The 22,423-nt window shown below is 46.6% G+C and overlaps 1 protein-coding gene across 4 annotated transcripts in view; it reads right to left on the bottom strand.

The window, feature by feature from the left end:
• Positions 1-31: 31 nt before the first annotated feature.
• The window catches only part of frmd3 (FERM domain containing 3), a 29,098-nt gene continuing 6,706 nt past the window's right edge, over positions 32-22,423 (bottom strand). The window contains exons 2-16 of one of the 4 annotated variants that reach the window (XM_029162593.3): positions 20,453-20,557; positions 20,137-20,179; positions 17,597-17,678; positions 16,056-16,153; positions 14,820-14,943; positions 13,670-13,757; positions 13,209-13,297; positions 12,978-13,041; positions 12,641-12,676; positions 10,711-10,799; positions 9,626-9,700; positions 8,391-8,459; positions 8,130-8,254; positions 3,869-4,103; positions 32-3,794 (exon numbers count right to left, since the gene is read on the bottom strand). In XM_029162593.3, coding sequence (XP_029018426.1) covers positions 3,314-3,794; positions 3,869-4,103; positions 8,130-8,254; positions 8,391-8,459; positions 9,626-9,700; positions 10,711-10,799; positions 12,641-12,676; positions 12,978-13,041; positions 13,209-13,297; positions 13,670-13,757; positions 14,820-14,943; positions 16,056-16,153; positions 17,597-17,678; positions 20,137-20,179; positions 20,453-20,557 — 1,803 coding nt within the window. In that variant the 3' untranslated portion in view covers positions 32-3,313. The remainder of the gene's footprint in view (positions 3,795-3,868; positions 4,104-8,129; positions 8,255-8,390; positions 8,460-9,625; positions 9,701-10,710; positions 10,800-12,640; positions 12,677-12,977; positions 13,042-13,208; positions 13,298-13,669; positions 13,758-14,819; positions 14,944-16,055; positions 16,154-17,596; positions 17,679-20,136; positions 20,180-20,452; positions 20,558-22,423) is intronic. The other 3 variants (XM_055511998.1, XM_029162596.3, XM_029162597.3) reach the window with 3 other exon arrangements.

The raw sequence follows: 22,423 nt of genomic DNA, 5'->3' as shown, positions 1-22,423 counted from the left end.
CATGATAGAAAGTCAAAGATCAGGCAAAGTGTTTTAATATATTCATTGGGGAGCTTTATTGTGGCAGTATTAACATATAAAACAATCCTCAGTTTCTTTAATAACATACAAACATTCAAAATATTCACTTCACAAAGTTCATAAGGCTTGGTTGTCCCAGAAGAGAGGGGGTCATTACTTTTTCTTTTTCTTTTAAATCTCCCAGAGTTTCTTATTAAAAGAGACCGAGTGACAAATAAATAACAGACTATTTAAGAAAACAACTAAACAATCAGTCTAAATAACAATAAAAAACAACAAAGTGACTGTGCAAGAGAAATTGCGACTGTACATGCCCACAAAACAAAGAAATCAAATATTAAACAACAGGTAATTTTCCTCATACCGTGTGATGTCCAGTAGATTTGCATATAGTAGACCTGAGTTCAAATATTGAAGCATATTTGTTTGAACAGTTCTGATTTCCAGTCATCTATAAAGCAGTTGTAATCGTACAGATAATTAAACGATAAATAATTAAACTGAAGGTTTGCAAATACTTGACTCGCGACAGGAACGTCTGGGTTTGTATTAAGTACCTCAGAGGTGACATCACCTGGTGTGTGAGCATCACAGTTTCCCATCTGAATGCTAAAGTCCAGCAGCTCAAAACAAGAGCTAAACCTCAAAGGGCGTCCGATCCCTTTAAACCCGCTGCTACACGCTGATAGAATGCTACAGAGTGGAGGCGCCGGGGCTCCGTCTCCCGGCAGAACCCACGGGGCCTCGTTCGCAGTGATGAATGACGAACACGGCAGCATGCTCCTTTGTCTAACGCTTAGCATCATGAGCTAACGCCAAAGAAAGCTCAATAGAGTTCACCGAATGCAGCCACGAAGAGGTTGCGATTAGTTTCTGACAGCAGCCACGTCTCATCAATCACCCATTAAAATGAGACGCAAAGCACAAAGCGAGACGTGTTTGGATCCTAAATGTTCTAGTAAACATAACACAAAGACTCCAAATCTCTGCTTCTTCCTCCTAATGAGAACAGAGAGCATGCGTTCATCTATGGTCAAGACAGCCAAGCCTAAATCTACTGTAGTAGCGCTACACAGACAAGACAAACAGAGGTAAGAAATCTTCTTTTTTGTGTTTTGGTGCCACAAATATAAACAGTATTTACAGATGACAGCGTGCAGGTTTGCATTGAGGGGTCAGCGGTAGGGGCTGATGACGGGTGTCAGCGTTACAGGAAGGAAGCATCAAAGCCAGGGTCTGTCCACGAGCGTGGGCTAGTGGTTTTAACCGTTATTTTTTAGCAGTGCATCACATCGGCTCCGTCCGCCACAGTGACGTCTGTGGCACCGCGGGGGGTCTGGCCCTTCGTTGGTTTCAGCATCAGATCTCAGTGCATGTAGGAAAAGTAAAAATAAATGCTTTGTCCCAAATGAAAGTCTCTCTACTGTTAGCATTAGCTTACATTAGCTTACATTAGCGTACATTAGCGTACATTAGTCCCATGAAGCGGTGGGATCGCGAGGCGTGTGATGGAGCAGAGCTTCAGGCCTTCAGGCCTTCGGGCCTACGAGGCGGATGCTGCTACCGGTGGTGACGTTCTGCACCAGCTGTCATACGAAGGTCCAGCTACTGCAGCGGCAGCAACCAGTATTTAGATTTTAATAGAATGTCATGGATATTCACATGCTGGAGTGAAATGATTCTACGCGACGACACACACAGTTTAAATACATACAGGGTTTGGATATTGGTAACAACAAGACAGGTATGAATGTAATGAGTAATGTGTGGTTTATACTGATTTGATGGATTTTTTTTTGTTTGTTTTTCTGGATATTTTTAGACACATATTTGTTAACGTGAGCATAAACTGCTAATGCCCTTTCCTGAGTAGGGGATCCAGATCAAGCAGCTCCTCACACTCTTCTCCCTCATTCTCATCCTCTGTCTGTCGCTGTTCATTCAGGACACGATGACGGTGGCCGGTCACAAAATGTTAACAAGCTCCAGGAGTTTGATCTTCAGTTCAGGGACTGATTTACAGACAGCAGCCGAACCCTTGGCTCTTTCACTGTGAGTTCACTTCTACTCTGCCAACAAATATAAATAGACCAGAAAACACCGGCGGCTTCTCCTTTTGTAACTGACCATCGCACCAAGCATCTCACATTGAAGGTTCACACAGATGTTCACCAGCACCATCCTCGTTCTCCCACCACAACCCTGACCCTCCATGACGTTTCTCAGAGCTTTTCTTTCCCTTAGCACTTTTACAGCATGTGTTAAAACTTTCTAAAACCACAATGAAGCATAAACTAGTATATTTAATGAACTACAGCAACTAACATTTACTTCAGAAGTTGCCATAAAGTTAAGCAAAACACACGTTTTATGGACACAGACAAGCTACGGGCTCCCTCCTCTTTGCCTCCAGCTTTTTAAATATGACATCACATAATCTGAAACAGTTGTAATCTGTGGTCTGTGTAAAAGTTTTGTGCTATAGCCTTTGTAGGAAAAAACCCAGCGAGCTGCCGAACCAACAAATGTGGACGGCAGCCTTAAAAAATAGCTTAAATTTCTCACCACCCACTGTGAACTTCATTAAATTAGGTTTTTTGTAATCTTTTGTAAACTCTTAGTTTCAAAATAAGCTCAAAGGATCCTCTGACTGAAAAATTCCTGAAATATCTGGATCACATAAAAATGTACAAAAATTTAAAAACAACTTATGTAACATTGGTATTAATTATCAATATTCCTCTTTTGTTTTTAAATATATATATTTATCGAACGTACCTCTGACTGTGGCTATGGTTGCTTTCTGTGACTCCGTCATGACTGACAGGCTGAGTCAGAAACCTGCCAGCATCAGGAGGGAACAGACCATCAGCTCGGACCAGGGGTGCTCGTTTTCCTCTGTCTTCTCTGGTTGTCACTGAGAAACGTGTCTATCTTAACAAGCCATTAGATCTTATGATTGAAATCTGCAATCTGCAAGACAATGCATTTCTAATGTCAAGGAGGTGAAACAAATGAACTGGCTTCATTGTAATTCAAGGGGAACAGCCTACATATAAGGAGACCTTCTCATTCTGGGGGCCATGAAGCATCTCCTACAAACTACCACTAAATCAACCTACAGCTACTTAATACTTAGTCATGAATCATTTGAATTTGAGGTGCTTCAAACAGGGGAATCACTTCATCCCTCATTCTGGATCTTCATATATAACTGCAGATAAGTTAAATGACATGTTAAGACAGACATCGGGGGATGTGTGCTGTGACCCCACACCTCTACTCCCGCTCCTCAGTCTGACCACAGGTTCTCCATGGCCATGCTGATCCTACACAGGACCCAGCGGCGCAGCGGGCAGTAGTACTCGTAGTGGAACTGCTCGAACTCCGGCGTCTGCCGGATCTCGTGGAGGAACGACACGTCGATGTCGGACTCCAGCAGCAGCAGCAGCGTCGGCACGGTGACGAGGAGGACGCCCATCGCCACGGCGACGAGGCGGGCCACGCTCAGCAGGCAGGCGTTGACCCTGCGGTTGGAGGAGAGCAGGCGCAGGCCGCCGCCCAGGACGCCGGCCGCGCGGCCCCCCGCGGCCACGCGGGCGCGCTCGCGGGCCCGGTCCCGCTGCCTCTCGGCCTCCAGCCGGGCCTGGATGTCGGGGTCCGCGTGGAGCTCCCTCAGCAGCCGCGCGGGGCTCTGGACGGGGGAGGAGAAGAGCAGGTCGACGCCCCCCTGGCTGTCGTCCACAGGCGTGGGCAGCATGCTGGCACAGGGGCTGGGAAGAGACATCCCTGTCACATGGATGAACCCCGAACGGTCCTGATGAGGACAAACTGGACACACCCTGACCTGTAGACAAGCTCGGAGATGGTGAGCGCCCCGCTGACTTCATAGTCTTCCTCCGCATCGTCTTCAGCTTTGGGCGTCTGAGGTCGGAGGTTTGAGGAGTCCGTGGAAACACGGGGAGGCTGCGGGTCGGTGCTCGGAGCGGAGGTCCGCCTCTCGGCACTTTGCTGCTCCGCGTCTGCAGGTGCAGATGAAGGCTTGAGAGGAGACAGGGGGGCCGAGTCCTTCACAGCAACACCTGGAAATAAACAGGGCAGGTTAGTAAAAGTACTGTTTAAACACGCCACAAAACGAAAAGAGGAGTCTCAGTAGAAACTCATTCAAGGTGCAGTGAACCAAATCTGCCACAAGATGGCGCTCCTTCACCTCTGAGGGATAAAGCGTCACCCTCAATGACATGTGAATTGAAAAGCAGAAAAAACAGTTTTGATATAAGAGTACTTTTATATATTTTCTGCAGACTTTTACATGCTTTAAACTACTGAATTTTACGCACAAATGGTGACAGGGAACATAAAGCTTCAGACACAGTTGAATCTGTAAAAAGTGACATTATAAAGCCTATAATGCTTCAGTGTTAAAGCTGCTCACGCTGTTGTGAGTGACAGGAAGAGCAGCAAACCCGTGTGTGTGTGTGTGTGTGTGTGTGTGTGTGTGTGTGTGTGTGTGTGTGTGTGTGTGTGTGTGTGTGTTATAAATAAGCCCAGCTGTCCAGCTGTCCTCCTGCTATGGATTAAGTATGGGTTGGGGGGGGGAGTTTACTGTTTAGTGACGTATGACTCAGCTTTTCAACACTTCTCTAATCCCCTCTCTATCATATGATCTCTAACACACTGACCCTCACAAAGCCTGTTTGCTCCATTTATGGAGAACGCAGCCTAAACCGTACTGGGCCCTTGTTCTCTGTTGGTGGAAAGGAATTAGAGAAGCACAAAGAGAGGAGGATGAGGAGAAACCTGTGGAGCGAGTGGTGACAGCTGCCATGGAAACAGAGTCAGCAAAACAACAAGTTATTCCAAAAGGAGGTAATTACCATGATAAACATGGGGGCATGAAAAGGAAGGAGAGAGGAGCAGAAGAACAGAGGTGAGACTGCTGTGGCTTCGGGAAAATGCAAAGGAAGTAGGAATTACAGGGGAAATGATATATTTCATAGTTACAATGTGGCAAACAGGAATTTGGCTGGTTGTGTTTTCAAATGGATGCAGCCTTGTGTGCATGCGTTTACATTTACAATTGTTTTCCTCCTCTATTTTCACTAGAACGATTTCCATCCACGCAGCTTCTCTATTGTCAGCTGACTGAAACGACCCCAATCACACTGTCGCTGTCCTCAGATACCAGTCTGTACCGATGAAGAGCTGATTGATTCTCACTACAAGGCGTCAGATTCCTGCCCCACCTTCACACACACACACACACACACACACACACACACACACACACACACACACACACACACACACACACACACACACACACACACACACACACACACACACACACACACACACACACACACACAAAGGGCAGGGTTGTCCTGTTATGTACGTGTTGACAGACCTATTTATCTTTTTCACGCGTCTGGATCCCATCATCAGCATCCAGACGCCCCCACAGTGTATTTATGTCGCGCCCACTGACCAAAGCCTTCATCATAATCTGCTCTTCTCCTCTTTCTGTTTGTTGCGCGGTGAACAAAACAGCAACCGACACTCGGACACTCAGACACTCCCACGCTCAGACGCCGCTCCGCCGCTCGGTCGCTCGTCTGTCTTACTGGGCGGCCGGTTGCCTCCTGCGACGCCTCTCCCCTGCCCCACCAGCCGCACATAGACGTCCCGCGCGGTGTGGTTGGCTATGCGCAGGTGGAGGCTCCGCCGCGTGGTGATCTTCACCTGGCACCGCAGCGCCTCTCCCACCGGCTCCTCCGCAGCCTCCAGCGCTTGGAACGACCGCAGCGGCCCCGCCTGGGCCTCCTCCATCCCCTCGCCCCCTGTCCTCTCCGGGTCCGGGTCCGGTCCGAGCGCCCCCCCTGCGCCCTGACACCCGCGCGCGTGGGTGTCGTCCACGTTATCCTGCGCAGGAACTCCCAGTTCCAGGGTCTCCTGCGCGAGGCTGCGCTTCGCGTCGCCGGCGTGTCTGTGCGCGAGGAGCTCCATCGTCCCGACTGGTTCCAAACCTGGAAGCGGGCGTCTACACCACAAACCCCGCGCGGTGGGCCGGGCTGCGTGCTCTCTCACACACACACACACACACACACACACACACACACACACACACACACACACACACACACACACACACACACACACACACACACACACACACACACACACACACACACACACTGAAGGATGTACAGACGCATTCTTCCTCTCTGATCCGCAGACTTTGTGGGTCCTCTTGTGAATGTCACTGGGGGTTTAGAGGAGGATAAGGCCCCAAGCTGCAGTTTCTATATTTAACCAGGTGGTCCTGGCTGTGGACGGCCAGCTAATCTAACTCTGATTGTAGAGGGACAGGCCTGACCTCGGATGCGATGGGATCACGTTCTTTTCCTCTGCAGCACTGTCTTTATCCCCGTCCTTCCACACAATTATCACACGGGCTGATGTTTATTTGTGTGAAATGATCAAGGAGTGTGTGAGTGAGTGAGTCTCAAACGTAATACATATTTCACGTTTGGGGGGGGGCCTGGTTTCAGCAGATAAGAACAGGACATGCTGTACAAACTCAAGGTCAGCGCTGACCTCGGATCAGCCTCCTGTTTCCCCTCCAAAGGCTGAGATTAGTGCTCTGAATATGGATGGTGATCCTGGACCACCTCAAGGACGTTTTGTCCCCGCGTCCTGACAGCAGCCTCCTCAGTGCCACCCCATGGTTTCTTACCTGCGATCACCTCAGCGGCTGCGAAGAGAAGAGTTCGCTCTTAGTAGACGTGTTCCTTCAGGAAGGAAACTGAAACCCTTTCATATGATCTTGGCTCGTACAACAGAGCAGGAGGCTGTAGGAAACGAGGCCTCGTTTGATTGAATCCTGGGACATTATTTAAGCCGTATCCTGTCAGTGATGCATGAGGCCTTTGATTTGATGACTGCCTCCGGCCCCTCCCCGTCTGACCAGACGAGAAGAGAGTCGGATGCTGCTGCAGCTCTGACCCTCGGCCAAAGCAAAATCGATTTTGCTCTAAAGGGGATGAAGGGAGATCAGAGGCAGGAGACGGGGAAAGGGACGGGATGACCGTAAATTCTGTCAGAGGAGGTGTGAGAGAGAAGAGGCTCATCAACGGTCTGAGAAGAGCGATGGCACAAACCAGTGAAACCTTCAACATGCAGCGGCTGGAGAAGATGTGTGCATGACAGCGTGGAAAACCGCTCCAAATCTATGGCTCCTGTTTGTGAGAGCGTAGAGAACAGGAAGTGGTAGAATGAGGAGGCAGCGTGGTCGATGGACGCCCCCCCCCCCCCCCCCCCCCCCCCCCCCCCCCCCCCCCCCCACACACACACACACACACACACTTCATCTGTAATACGAGCTTCCATTACTAAAGCCCTGTTCTTTCTTTCCTTCCTCCTCTGTCTCCATGCATTTGTCTGTAACTTTACCCCCCCCTCGCTCCGTTCTATCGCCTTTTTCCATCTCACAAATAAGCGTACGTACGATGAAAAGGCTGCAGCGGAAATACGTAAAAGAAAATTGCAGTATCATGTGAGATTTGTCTGAGAGACACTGAAACTCTTGCTTTGTAATTATGACCTGAAGTAGCTGCTCGTCTGTGCTGCTTTGTGGGAAATATAACAGAGACTTCTCCTATTCGTTCCCCTCATGGGAGGAAAACTGATCCAAGTTCAGCTCTGAGCTAGATGTCAGCAGCCAGCTGATAGATGACGATAGTGTGCACCGGCCTCAACGCTAAGGTTATTAAGCACCAAGAAGGAATTAAAAAAATGAATGAATGTGCTATTTATTTACATACAAAATATATGAAAATAAAGTCTACAGGTCTAAAGAACGCTGCTTTATGTGTCAATCTTGCATCTTTCCCGGTCAAACATGTGGAGGTACAGTACAGACACACGGGCACGGCTCTCCTCAGGGAGGATCAGGGGAGGAGTATTTTTAACACGCGCGGATTGGTGTCTCAAGGGAAAGGAGAGGGATGGAGTGATGGGAGCATCAGCTGCTCAATTAACACTCGGAGCGTTGTGCATGTGCTTCTAGAGGACGTGGGTGTGTGTCTGCGGGGCAGGAGACACCCTACCGCTGTCGGCGGCAGTCTCCTCGTACTCGTTGGCAGAGGGCATCGCAGGTACCAGAGGCTCCATGTTCATGATGAGGTTTTTATGGCTCAGGGAGTTATAACTTCGACTCTGACCAAACTGGGCTCTAAAATCACAAAGAAGGAAAACGCTGGCTGAGTCACAAGCTCTTTATCATTATTATTGTCACCAGCGGCTGATCCCCGGCGTCCCAGACGTCACTGTTTGGCTCTTTTATGTGTGAGAGGCAGATGTGTGCTCACCTGTGCACCTCAGGCGGGTCTCTCTGAATCTTAGAGCTGGCTTCAATCACCTCCTTGGCTACTTTTCCACTAGAAGGAACAAACATGGACATAACATGAAAGCCAACAGAGAGTGTCTAAAACAATCACCTCTTGTTCTAGATGTGATCGAAAACATTTGAAAACCCACCATGTTTTGTTAATATTTGCTGTACGGTGCAGTTGCATGTGTTCTTGTTGTGAGTCTCCTCCCAACCTCAAAACTGAGGAGCTGTTTCCTTCAGGGAACATCATTAACTGGGGAACTATTTAAGTGGAGGATGGAGACTCCCCCAGCTGTCAGTGTGTCATGGTGGACTCTCTGTTTGCATCTGTCTGTCTCCGGTCTCCGACTTTCTACTTGCTCAGTGCGGTGACCTATTGTGTCCTGATTTTGTTTTATAGTTACTTCTGTTTAGTTATAATAAATATCATTTTGTATCTGCCATCCTCGCCTGTGACTGCTTGTGGGTCCTGTCCTGTCTGGTCTTGGGGGTGTTTGTAACAGTTCTGGAGGGTCTTAGGAAATGTTCATTTCACTTTTCAGTTGTCGCTCATCAGAACTGTTTGTGATTCTGCTGAGCAGGCAGTTTTCCTCCAATAGAGTCAGTAGCTTCATTAGTCTTAGTGTGGGCCAAGTAGACTTTCTGGACTCCAACCACTTTGTTTGAAGCCAGCAGGCTGCATTAGTCTATTGTTTCTGAGATTGATGGTTGGGCCATAAATTAGAGGGCGGAAGGAACATCGTCGGCGGCCGACAGGCCCTCGATAGCCAAGGGGATGATCACATCAGCACCGGGTCCGGTAAAGGCGTAACAGGTGGATAACGATGTGATCTGCTTTACTATATTGCCCCGTGGATCAAATGGTGCCAATTTGCAAACTTCACCATATGCGCTTACTCATCTCTGAGCCCTTAAGCTGAGCTGCTTCAGCTATTTGATGAAAAGGAGCAGACTGAAGTGGAAGCCTGGTAAAGAGCTTTGACTCAAGGATAACATGGCATCAGTAACAGATTTAGGAAGAGGATTTCCTGCGATATTAGGGTCAGTAAATTACAGAAACTGCGGCAGAGCATTTTAGACTCAAATGAACTTTGGCTTGACTCAGCAGAACCTTTGTTCATTCTTTTGCCAACTCTAAGAATATTGCATGTGTTTTATAGTCATTGTTTTGTGTATAAAGCACTCACAGTAACTGTAGCTTAAAATACTCACCTGTATCTGAACCTGCTGCCTTTGAAGAAGATGTTGCTGCTGGAAACTGTCTTTATCTGACTCGACTTTGCACATCTGTCAAAGAGAGGGAATTAAAAAATGCATACAGAGGAATTTCATTGTAACAAATCATCAACAAGCACAAAAAGTCAACAACCGCCTGACACTTAAGGTTTGACCTTTAACCCTCAGAGCTGTAAAGATGTAGGTATGCTTGGTTCTGCATCAGTCTATCATCCACTCCTCCATCATGTAAAGCCAGACACACATCTGTAGTTGACGTAGTGTGTGTGTGTGTGTGTGTGTGTGTGTGTGTGTGTGTGTGTGTGTGTGTGTGTGTGTGTGTGTGTGTGTGTGTGTGAGGTCGTGCTTGGCTGCCATTTACAAACATAATTCACTAAAGGAGAGAGACAACATCCATTCGCCCTCTGTCCGTTCTCTTAGAGCAACATGAAGTCCATAGGCAGCGTTACTCAGGCCTGGGACAAACAGTCTGTATGTATTCACTGTATAACCAAAGCTTCCAACACAAAAAAAATACAAATAGGAAAAAAACACGCCCGCTTCAGGCTAATGCCCTAACGTGGTCCCGGGCTAATAACTGCAATAACCTGCACCTCTGACGTTCCTACTGAAACTTCACTAAGCCAATAAATTGTTTTACATTGCTTTATGCTCGTAACCTCGTTTCCCCACGACCCTCTGGTTTTATTCGCCTTCACTCCAAGCTTGTTTCCATTCCTGAAACGCCAGCGGAGTCAATAGTCTCTGCAGACCAGAGGCCTCAAAGCGATCAGCTGCGCCCCAGTGGAGGACGTCAGTGCCTCACGGAGGAAGCAAAAGGGGCCAAAAGACACGATAACGAGCTAGAAGGCAATCTGCATGGCGGAAATAAACTCTACACTGAGAAACAAAACGACAAAACAAGATACAAATAAATATAAATAGATGTTACTATGATATTCGTTTTAACACATTTCCTTTGGTGAAGGAGACTTTTTGGAGAGTTTGTGGGCATTAAGGCACTAACCATGACTCAGCGTTATCTGGATATGAGTGTGTGTGTAGATGCATGTGAGACGCACTTGTAAAAGGCCTGGTTCTCCACGCCGCACTTCCATAAGTGCTTACACGCAGCAGGGGTTGAGGTGTGAAATGTCAACACCAGTTTCTTCTGCACAGAAAGGGACAAAGACACAGAGAGAGAGCGAAAGAAGCATGAATAAGTACCAGAGAAGTGCTGAACACAATGAGAGGGAGGGAGCTGAGCAAAGTGCTGACCCACAGAGCCAGAGCTATAAGCTTAGCAGGACGTAAAGCAGATACAGCGACTGGACCACAGCGTTCAGCAGTAAAATGGCCCGTAGCCTGCAGAACACGGGTCTTTATGAGCCGAGGGAGGAGGAGGCACTGCTGTAAATGTCCAGTTTTTAGTTCTACTGTGGATCGATGCTGCTCAACAAGCACAAAGGAGCGAGGAACGTTAGGATCAATAACATGAAAGAGGGCGACTGAACGGTCACGAGCGTCGTACAACGGAGCTATAAATATTGCACAACAGAGCTGAACTGCGACCCGCACAGTCCCGCTGCTTTTGTTATTGGGAGTCGGCCATTTTGCTCACCTCCCTCACGCGTCGGCTTGTGATTTACACTTATGTGCTGCCGTGGTGATAATTACTGTGGTTCACTATGTCCTAAAACTGCATCAGCCAAAAACACTGTACTGTGATAAGCAATCAACAGTTTGGTTGCCTCAGCACTGAAATGTAAAATCCACTTCTATTTTTAAGTTGGCAAAAATAGAGAAATATATAAACTACTGCTAAAACTATTTTAAATCCAAAAGGATGAAAAATTTTTAAAAGCAAGTCGAACAGTGAAGTTATTGTGCTCAGGGCTAAATAACAGGTGAGGACGAAAAGTGAAACCATGCAGTGTCCTGCTTGTACTCGAAAACACTGTGTGTTTATACAGTATGTACAGGAGCACACACACACACACACACACACACACACACACACACACACACACACACACACACACACACACACACACACACACACACACACAGTATATGACAAATGAATGTCTTTCCCAAACACATTGGCTGATGTCACTGTATGGCCAGATTTATAGATTATAATACGCCATAATCTATAATTTACATAGACGTGGATATAAATTTGTCGCAAAGGAGAGGGAGCAAATCACATTATCGACAAAGACTCAAAGCAACAGAACAAATGAGAAAATACAACACTCAATAGGACAATTGGGTGAATTAACACATTGCACATTTGCATTAAATCAGTGAAATGTGAGACGTGAAATGACACAAAGTAAACGACTGGTGACATGTGACTGACAGAGCGACTGAAGGGAGAGGCACCAAGGTTTCAGGTACAACAGCACGTTGTGCTACTGGTATGACTGGGACTGTAGTTACTCACCAGTGACGACTATGTTTACACACAGAGAGAAAAGACAGAAACACAAAGAGAAAAGTGCATCTTCAGCCACTCATGAGTTGCCAGACAGACAGACAGACAGACAGACAGACAGACAGACAGACAGACAGACAGACAGACAGACAGACAGACAGACAGACAGACAGACAGACAGACGCATTAAGCAAAGACAACAGAGCTGAGTTTAAGCTTCTGCAATGATAATAGATCTGAGCGTGTTTGGCACATTGGTGGAACAAAGAGCAGCAGTGCACTTTCTGTTAATTGGGAAGATATTAAATGATCAATTGCATGAAGCCATTTCAAAATAAAGGTACAGATGCTGCTCAGAATCTACCACAGCTTCAGGCGGGACGACGAACATTAAGCAAACAGATGAAACGTGTCCCAAATGCAAGACACCCGTTCTAATCAGACACCTGTTCAGTTTAAAGCCTCTAAAGTAGATCTGTTAATGTTTCCCAACACGGGCAGTGAAGGGGTCTTATATTTGGGCCACAGCTGACACATGATGTGAGAGAGGAGGTTAGTTGTAACACACCCACCATCCTGTTACAGTGAATCCTGCCTGTTAAGGAGATCTGAAACAGCAACACACATATACAGCGTGTGTGTGTGTGATGGTGGAAGGCATCACATATGCAAACAGTACTGTTTATCAGATGGAAACTTGAGGAAAGGTACAAATAAAAGACAGGGAAGGATCTATGTAAAAGTCACGATCATTGTACAACAATGAAGTCCACAAATGGAAAAGGTTGAGATCTAAAAGGTCGACATGAACACGCCGTTCATCATCGCGATGGAGGCTACGACACAGCACATTGTGTTGTCTCTGTTACCCTTCAGAGGTGAGGCTGCAGGTAGAGAGACGCTGCTCACCTCTTTCTGGATCCCAATGACGTAAAAGGTTTTCCCTTCGAACTTCAGCTTGCTGACGTCGGCCCTGAAAACAAAAATGGTCCGGATGAAAAAGGATCATTTGTGATTTTGAGATTAGTGAAATGAGTAATGTACAGTATGACTCGGCCCATTTGAAAATACACATTTACACTTAGCCTGTAAGGACTTGACTCAGGAGAGTATGACTAAGATACTGGGTCATGCTGGTACCATTTAAGGAGGTGGATCCTCTTGTTTCCCTGGAAAACCACAAAACCGGTGGCTGTGAACCCAAGGAAGGCCGTGGAGCCTGTAAAGTCCTGGAAACACACACGAGCAGAGTGAGGCGACACCGACGGGTAACTGGCCTCAGCAGCATCCCATTCATAGACATAGGTAGATGCTTCTGTTACCAAATTAAAAGCATCAAATAAAGGAGGTCTGCTCCAACAGACAGAATCTAAATATGTTAATCTTGTTAGCAAGCTTCATGTCAGACCATGAGAGGCTGCCCCTCATTCACACTCTGGCTGAATGGAGGGAGAGTCTGATTCAGTTGCTTAATCATGTCTTTTGCCCATTGTTACAGCGGTGGTGACCCCAGGGCTACTGTCGATGGAGCAAATCATGTGTTTAAGCCACCAGTGTCATCCAGACACTGGATGAATATGCAGAGTCATCGACAAACTCACCTTGCAGGGATGAGGGTCGACTCCATATGTCTCGAGGCTGTGGGCCCTTTGGAGCATGTTGAGCTCTGCCAGCGGAGCACACTGGCCCCTAACGGAGCAGAGGAGGCCTCTTAATGAAGCATTCAATCAGCAGCTCCACAGAAATCCCACTTCCTGTTGTTCTGATAATCTCAAATTCATCTCCTTCTCGCTCTCCACAGTACGTTGGCCCGGTTCTGTGTTAGATGCGTGTGTTTGCTCATTAGACTAAGTGCACCAAAGTGAAGTAATGGGGCTAATTCGCCATGTAAATCAGCGTTCAGCGTTCTGTTTGCGCTCACGTGGAGCGAATGGGACCAACTCCTCCTCACGCCCATTTGTAAATCACCTGAAGTGTGTCCCTACGGCCCCGGACTAATCTACACGCTGTTAATCCTGTCAGTTGGACCCGTCGGGGCAGATAGAGGGCACTTGGCATCATGCGCCTCGGTGCCACGGGAAGTGAAGGATTTATCTTTGATGTCCTATAATCGCACTAAGTGTGACAGTTGCAAATCTCCAAACATCATTCAGAGGCTGCAGCGATGGGGAGGAACACAAACGGCCTAATAGACGTGTGTGTTGCTCTATTTTAAATGGCCTCATCACCTGCGTCGGATCAGTGTCATTTCCACTTTCATGGTCATTTTAATGCAGCAACCTGTGGACGCATGATTCTCTTTTTTTACATTAATGATGATTTTGCATTTAGTCTCTCCTGGTTGGTTCAGTTAATGAGGAGGATGAGGATTCTTTAGTCACAAAATTGATGCGCACTGATTCTGCTTTGGTTCGCTCACGATTTGAATCTCAGTTAAAAGTATTTCTTCAAAGTGAGGCCACAGTTCTTTGAATATGATCCAATTTTGTCTCTAGCCGGAACGACTGAGCGCTCGTGTCGTCGGCACATTGGAAAACTGTCACAGTAGCTTGTTTTGAAAACACACATCACAGGAGTGAGCATCCATAGCTGTCACCAACATCACACAGTAAACTGCTAGCAGGCGCCGCTTCACACAACAAACCTCTACACACACACACACACACACACACACACACACACACACACACACACACACACACACACACACACACACACACACACACACACACACACACGTCTCTCGTTTACCTGAGCTCATTTTTGTGAATCTCAATAATCTTCCTCTCCAATTTGAGAGATTGTTTTGGAAACAGCTTGAAGTCTCTGATGTAGTCTGACGGATGCTCCTCTGGGTCATAATCCCCGAGCTCAGCTGTGGGGAGAGGATGATATCAGGGATATCAGTGGGAATCTGTACTGTGTTGTCTGGGAGCAGCTCTCCAACACACGACACTGTGATGAATTGCTAGTTTAATCCTTAGATTTCATATAAGCAGCCATTATTTTGTCTTAGAGGTCTCTGGAGTCTGTTCTCCCTTTGAACAGGGTCAAGCTCACTGTTGACTCATAGGAAGCTCACATACTGTAGTAATATACACGCTGGCTGCTTTAATAAATACACAAGCACAGTCTAAATCAACCCAATAAAACAATTGTGAGATTAATTCCATTTATACAAGGTTATCATTGTTCAGCTTTTATGTTACAGCTGTCAGAGAGGTATTAACTCTACTATATGTTTTCTACTGAGGTCACAGTGCTCTGCAATAAAACTCTGGCTCCCTGTGACCTCAGTAATAAACAAATGCAGCGTGCAGTACTTAAAACAGAGGAATTATGACCCTGTAAAAGCAGCAACTAAACTGGACTTGATCCTGTAGATGTACCTAATTAAGTGGCAAGAGCGTGTCTGCATCCACAGCAGAGCTAATGTCGAGCCGATAACCCTGACGGAGTAATGTGTCCTTATTGAATCCAGTACAAAGCTGTAACCGACACCGATAGCTCTCTTTAATCCATTCCTAATTAGCAGACGTAATAAAGGATACATCAAAAAGTTGCCTGGAGTTTAATTAAACTGTAATCCTCCACTCTGTAATCAACACCCTGACAAAGTGGGATAAGGACCTGCCCTCGTTACCCAGAGCAGGCAGCCGTGCGCTGCACACACACTGAGGGTGGAGATAGCTCCATCGCCTCACTCGCTCTCTGCGGGACATGGAGCAATCAGAGAGCGCCAGCGTCTTTATCAACCAGGGGGGCTTATTTACATACAGAGAATTCCTTTCTTCCATGCAGTGGAGGTAAACATCAGTCCTGAGTTAAATTCCCAGGGGTCAATATGCTTAAGATAAGTATTGGGCTGTTTCCAAAACCATTATAATGAACATAAATCCAGCTGGGTAAAGACAAACACTAGTTTAGTGATGATGTAAATTTACACTTTGACCTGTTGTAATCTGCTGTAACGTCGAGAGCCCTCACCCTGAACGATGCAGGCGCCCAGATACGCAGCTTCAGCAAACGGACAGAGGAGACGGCCATGGTAGATATCCCTCTTTAACTGGAGGTACAGAAGATATCTAAACACACACACACACACACACACACAATTAAACAATAAACCATCGCAGCCATTGTCATCAGTACCCTTATAATCTGATTGTGTTGCTATGGCAGTTAGATGGGAAAAAATACTGCCATGGAAACAACCATCACATAACAGAGACTGGAAACATAGTTACTATGGAAACAGTTTCAATGGAGCCTAACGCGTGCATCATGTCACCAAGGGGACGATAAATCACAACTGTGCTGAAACTAGGGTTTTTGTGTTGCCATGGATACAGATGAGTTTCCAGAGGAGGCAAGACCACTGCAACTTATTCATCAAACTTGTTTTTGAACTCGAGTGAAAGAAGGAGCAGAAGGAAAGCATGGAAGATTGAATGGAGCCTCCTGCTACTATTAGTACTACTAGTACTAATAGTACTAGTTTTATATAGAGAGCCAGACTGTAGCTGCATGGAGGTTCTGGCCTAAACACACAGCTATTTATACCTGCATGACCTTTCAGCTGTATTTCATTCTGTGTCCTTTTTGTGCGTCCGTATGCTGAGCAGCCGCTCTTTGCGTCTTCTTTTTTTGTTTTCCCTCCTACACTTGTCTCAGTCTTAAGCAAACCTTTGAAGCATTTCCAGATCACTAAAACACTAACATGAATGTAATTTCATAGAACGCTGTATTTTTCTGAGGGTTAGAAAAAAAGTTGAAAAGATGTGTTGTCCTGTAAACTTCATCACATGCTGCAAACTTGAATTAGCATAACAATCTGGGGAGTTTTTGAACTTGTGACTTCAGCACATCAGTGGATTTCATCACTTACAGTACTTGAGTTTCTAATAAAGATTCTACATGCAACTCGACTTGATTTTTTCTGCTCAATCCAAACTTGTCAGTAGACTGTTTGTGTGCTATGAAGCTGTGAAGGTAATAAAAATGAAATCCTTTCAAGTTGCTGCGATGTGATGTAAAAAGTAAGTTTAATTAACACCTAAAATTGCAGACATGGGAAAAAGTGATGCAGGCATGAGTTCAGAAACAGAGAGGGGAATAAAAGAAACATTTGACTGTGATATTATGTTCAAACGGTCAACCATAAAAGTCAAAGAGTGCAAATATAATTTGAGAGATGTGGGGAGACACCTGCGGGAGGAGAGGGAGCTGTGATGAAGAGGGAGCAAGAGAAGGGAAGGAGGAGACACCTCAGGGAGGGAAATATGGAAACAGATCTAAACACAGATCGGACAGATCTAAAATAATTAAAGAGCGGGAGGGAGCAGGAGAAATGGGGGCTGACGGAGAGGCGCAGGGATGGTGAGACATGACAGCTCAGATGGGACAGAGAACATGAGTCCCTGCTGAGCAAGCATCTCTAATTATCACTATGCCTGAGAGCAGGCGTGTGCGGAGGCAAAGGAGGTGGAGGAAGCGCTCAAAGTGCAACACGTGGGGCTCCTCTGTACCTGGTGAGCTCCTCCTTGATCTTCATCGGCTCGTGGGGATAAAACTTGACCCGGAAGCACATGGTGTACGGCTGGTGGGCTGCTGAGAAGAGGCGAACGCAAACACAAGAGGAGAAAGAAGAGAGCAGATTATTAGGAAGAAAGAATGAAGACATGAACAGCGAGAGGAATAAACCTAGAGAGAAACGGCTGTAGACAGAAAAGGAACAGTGTGCTTCTAATAGTAATTAGTCATTAGAAAATCACAGTAATTACACACGCACACACACACACACACTTCTCTCTCGGCTCTTTTCCTTTGATCTTAGTCATTTCAGTTGTGTGTCCTTGTGTTTTGCACACACAAGCTCCAGGAGAGGATTTCAGGAGTAACACACACACACACACACACGCACGCACGCACGCGCGCGCGCACGCGCACGCACACACACACACACACACACACACACACACACACACACACACACACACACACACACACACACACACACACACACACACACACACACAGTAGCAAAGTGCACTTTGACGTTTGACACACACACACTAACAACTAATACATGCAGCTAATATACATGACCCCTGTGCACAAACACAGTCAATAACAGGCTGCAGGGCTCAGATCTGACGACAACAATAGTTTAAACTGTCTCCTGGGGTCCAACCACGCACGGACACACACCTGTTAACACAGATACACACTGTGTGATAAGTAAATGCTAAGATCCTGTGCAATGATATGTAGGCCCGAAAAACACATCTGCATAATGCATGCTGGGTAAAATGAAAGAAGCAAACCCTCCCACCCTGTCCTGGAGGACTTAAGCTGCTTATTGGCTCAGGCTTAAGAGACCAACACGCTGTTTTGAAAGCATCTGAAAGTGAATTAGCTCAGTAGTTGTAACGCACACAGACAACTATGGCGTCGACGGACGCAGGCTCAGAATCACCAGGAGAGAATAAAACACAAGCCGCGCATCCTAATTTGAAAGAAGCCCCGCCACAGGGACAAGTGATGTGTCAGTGCAACTCAGATCTATTCCACACACTTCCCCCGTCTGCCCCGTATCTATTTTCTTTCTTTCTCTGTCAGCTTCTCTCATTTCAAACTGTCTCTCCAATCTCATCTTGTCGTCCCTAATCTGACATCTTTTTTTAGCCACAACTGCCGTTTCATCGTTCGCTTCCTTTTCTCCTGATCATTCTTTGCCCCTCCCACACTTTCTCTCATTCTAGTTTTCACCAACCCCTTCAGCCTCCGCCCTCCTGTCTTCTGGCACATGTTCTGATGATGCAAAAATCCCAGCTAATGGCCACTTTATTAATTTATAGGGGGCAAGGCAGTCATTAAAAGGGTGGGCGAACTCAGGCAGCGCCATTAGGAGAACGAAGGGCACGAGAGAGGAGTGGGACACACGTCGCAATGAATCGAATACATTTGACTGTTTTGCAGCAAAGGCCTGGTGACATTTTTACAGCTACTAAGTACAACTGGAATAATTCATTATATAAAAATAAGAATAAGAATAAGAATAAGAATAAGAATAAGAATAAGAATAAGAATAAGAATAAGAATAAGAATAAGAATAAGAATAAGAATAAAAATAAGACTATGAATAGTAATAGGAATAAGAATGAGAACAACAATAAAATAAAATAAAATAAAATAAAATAAAATAAAATAAAATAAAATAAAATAAAATAAAATAAAATAAAATAAAATAAAATTTTTTTTTTTTTTAAATAAAATAGGAATGGATTGAATTCACACATTAGGGGTGTTTTGTAGACAGACATTAGCATCTAAAGCACCAGAATCAAGGGTCACTGTGATGTGTAGGCAGAAGAAAGTGGGAGTCAAACCACCAATTCTCGGCTTCATGGACAACTGCTCAACATATGAGCCATAGTCTGCTTTTAAAGGTAACGCCTTTAGGTCCAACACACCAGGCTCATTCTTGTATAGAACATGCTAATGGGCCACCTGCACACCCACTGAAGGCGAGTCTAAGTCTTTAGCCTGTGGCGCCTGGTGCCTCTGTTGTACTTGTGCGTGTTCGTTTATTTCCTCTTTGGGACACTTGACCCTCTGGCTGTTGTGTTTCTGAGAATCCCTGCTGTTGTCACTATGTTCGTCTTTATGGTGTCTCTGTTTGTCTCCCTGAGGTCCTTCTGAGAAATAGATGCCGTCTGACATTCACTGGCCTCTGTCACTGCTCCTAGCAAATAGTAATGTGATTCGTGGGCTGATAAAAAGGGAAAGTGTAGATGTAACCATGGCCACATAAAGATATGACCATATCCATGTTTTAATACTTGATCTTTTGTATCCACTGGCTTTTAGGCAGTGGTACAGTCTGTGTGTGATAACCCTGGTCCAGTCTCTGTGATGTTGTGAGTTTGTTGACCCCCATCGCACTGAAACATCCCTGGAGATGCAAACTGGACCCAAGACATACTCAAAGACACACACACATACACACACACTATTCATAAACACACAGTAACGCAAAGCAAAAGGCAGCAGAAGGTGGACTTACACTTCATCTGCCTCACCACAGGCTTGTTGGGCTCCAGCCAGTGCTGTAGAATACAGAGATAGGAAGTGAAGACACAAATGTCACGCTAGAATAAAGATACAAGTACTGAGTTCAGATGATGTCACTCTATCCAGATGTGTAAAGGTGAAACATTGATTGCTAAAGTGTTTGTGCTTTTGGGGTTTTGCTGCTTCGCCCACTGAAACAGGAAGTGTCCGCCTTCTGACTGGGACCCAGACATCCCAGTCTGCCCACGCTGAACAGCAGCACTTCCTGTTCCAGCTGCTCCTGGTCACTGGCTGTGCGTGGAAGTCACCCTCTGTTTCTCTGGGTCCACGTATCGAATCCCGAAGTAGTCCTTCTCCAGGAGGTTGTAGTGGTTACACACATGATCCAACAGGAACTGGCCTTTGGTGTCTCTCTGCGCAGAAACAGGAAACAAACCAATCAATCGTTTTGTCTCGTCGGCATCTTGTGCATTCGACCGAAGAATTTCTCCAACCGCGCTGATGAAATCCCAGCTGCTCTGGACCGATCTGCTGCATCGCTGCACCAGCGCTCTCTCTCTTGCATAATAGTTCAGAGACGCACACGCAGTCATATCAGGGCAAAACATAAATAAAGACGTCAGCAACATTTAGGTCCAGACGACCAACGTGTCGATGCATTCAAACCAGAGGCAGTTCATAAACGGAGGGGGATCAATAATCACTCAGCAGTTATTGGCTGCTTCAGCCTGGTGTCTGCTCCATTCAGCCACACGGGCCGCGGTTCTGTGCCACACTGATACTGATCAACCAATAAAACCTGGACACGCACCGAATGTGAGCATGTAGACGCGTGTGTCGCTGCCGTAACCTGCTGATGGAGGTGGATTCTGTGCTTGGTGACTTATAATGTGCTGCATGCGCATTCCCCACTAGCTTAACTTTGGCCTGTACAGTAAACGATGAGCGTTAGTGAAATGTCCACAGTTTCTCTGTCCAAACGTTTCCCATCACAACGACCCTAAAGAGAGAAAACATGTTTTACGTGACGTTCAGACGACCCCGCGCGTCCGTCCCTCGTCTTGGTTTCACACAGACACACGCGTTGTGTCGCGTAAACCCCGCAATCTGTCACAGAGGACATCTTTTATTACATCTCGCTGCGAGTGCACTAATTGTGGGTGCGTGTTGATGTTTGCAGCAGCGGAGGAGCAAGACGCGGCTGCGAGCGCGCGGCGCGGCGGGCGGTCCGAACGCATCGCGGCCTGACGTTAGCATAAAAGCGCTGCAGTAAACGATGAAGGCCAATTAAAAAGCGTACGAGTGCGCGGAGGGAGTCGAGCCTGTGTGTCGGCTGCTGACACACTGCTCTGCATACAGTTGTATCAATATTGAATCAGCCATTCCCACTGATGCCTCAGACTAAGAGTCAGCACAAACAGACGTGACCATGAAAGCGTTGGGCTCAATACAATCACTACGAAGCGAGTAAACGCTCTCATTTTGCTTCATCATCCCCGGTTAAATGTTTCCTGGTCGCGAGTCTAGCTCTGTATTGACACACGAGCAGCCCAGTGTTTGTCCCCTGTGACCTCTGTTACATCAGCCCGTCCACACTGGCTGCTCCAGCTTTACTGTTATATCACTGCCACACAAGTAAGCTTGTTCACGGAGCGTCCCCGTGGGCGCGCGTGAGTTAGGTTAAACATCGTGTAAGCGCCGCGTGCGTCTCCATAAGCGCGTGTCTGCAGCTCGCTAGGAATTTCCCTTGATCCGTGGCGGCGCCGCCGGAGCCGCTCGATCCGAGGAGCGAACGCGCGGCGGGGACGCGGGAAGACGGACAGGGTCGGATGGAAGTGAACCCGAGACGGGTTCGGGTGGAGCGGTTCGGACAGAGAGGTGGAAGCAGCGCCAGCGAGAGAAAGAGTGAGTAAGACGAGTGAGGCAGAGAGTAGGAGACAGACTGAGACACGACGAAGAGTCTATGTCATGTCCAACAAGGGCCCAATGCATATTTTATATTTCCAAAGGCTGGGCATAAAAAATTAACCCGGTCATCCTGTCTCTACATGATCTCACCTAATGACGGCAAAGTGCTTTTCTCTCCGCCTCACACACACACACACACACACACACACACACACACACACACACACACACACACACACACACACACACACACACACACACACACACACACACAGTAGCAAAGTGCACTTTGACGTTTGCATGCGTTCACTCTGCCGTTTCTCAATGAAGCAGGAGGGGAAAATAGAACGCCATCAGACACAAGCGGTCTA

Source organism: Betta splendens, chromosome 9 (assembly GCF_900634795.4).
Source record: "Betta splendens chromosome 9, fBetSpl5.4, whole genome shotgun sequence".
Lineage (NCBI taxonomy): Eukaryota > Metazoa > Chordata > Actinopteri > Anabantiformes > Osphronemidae > Betta > Betta splendens.
This window is presented reverse-complemented; position numbering and strand designations above follow the sequence as displayed.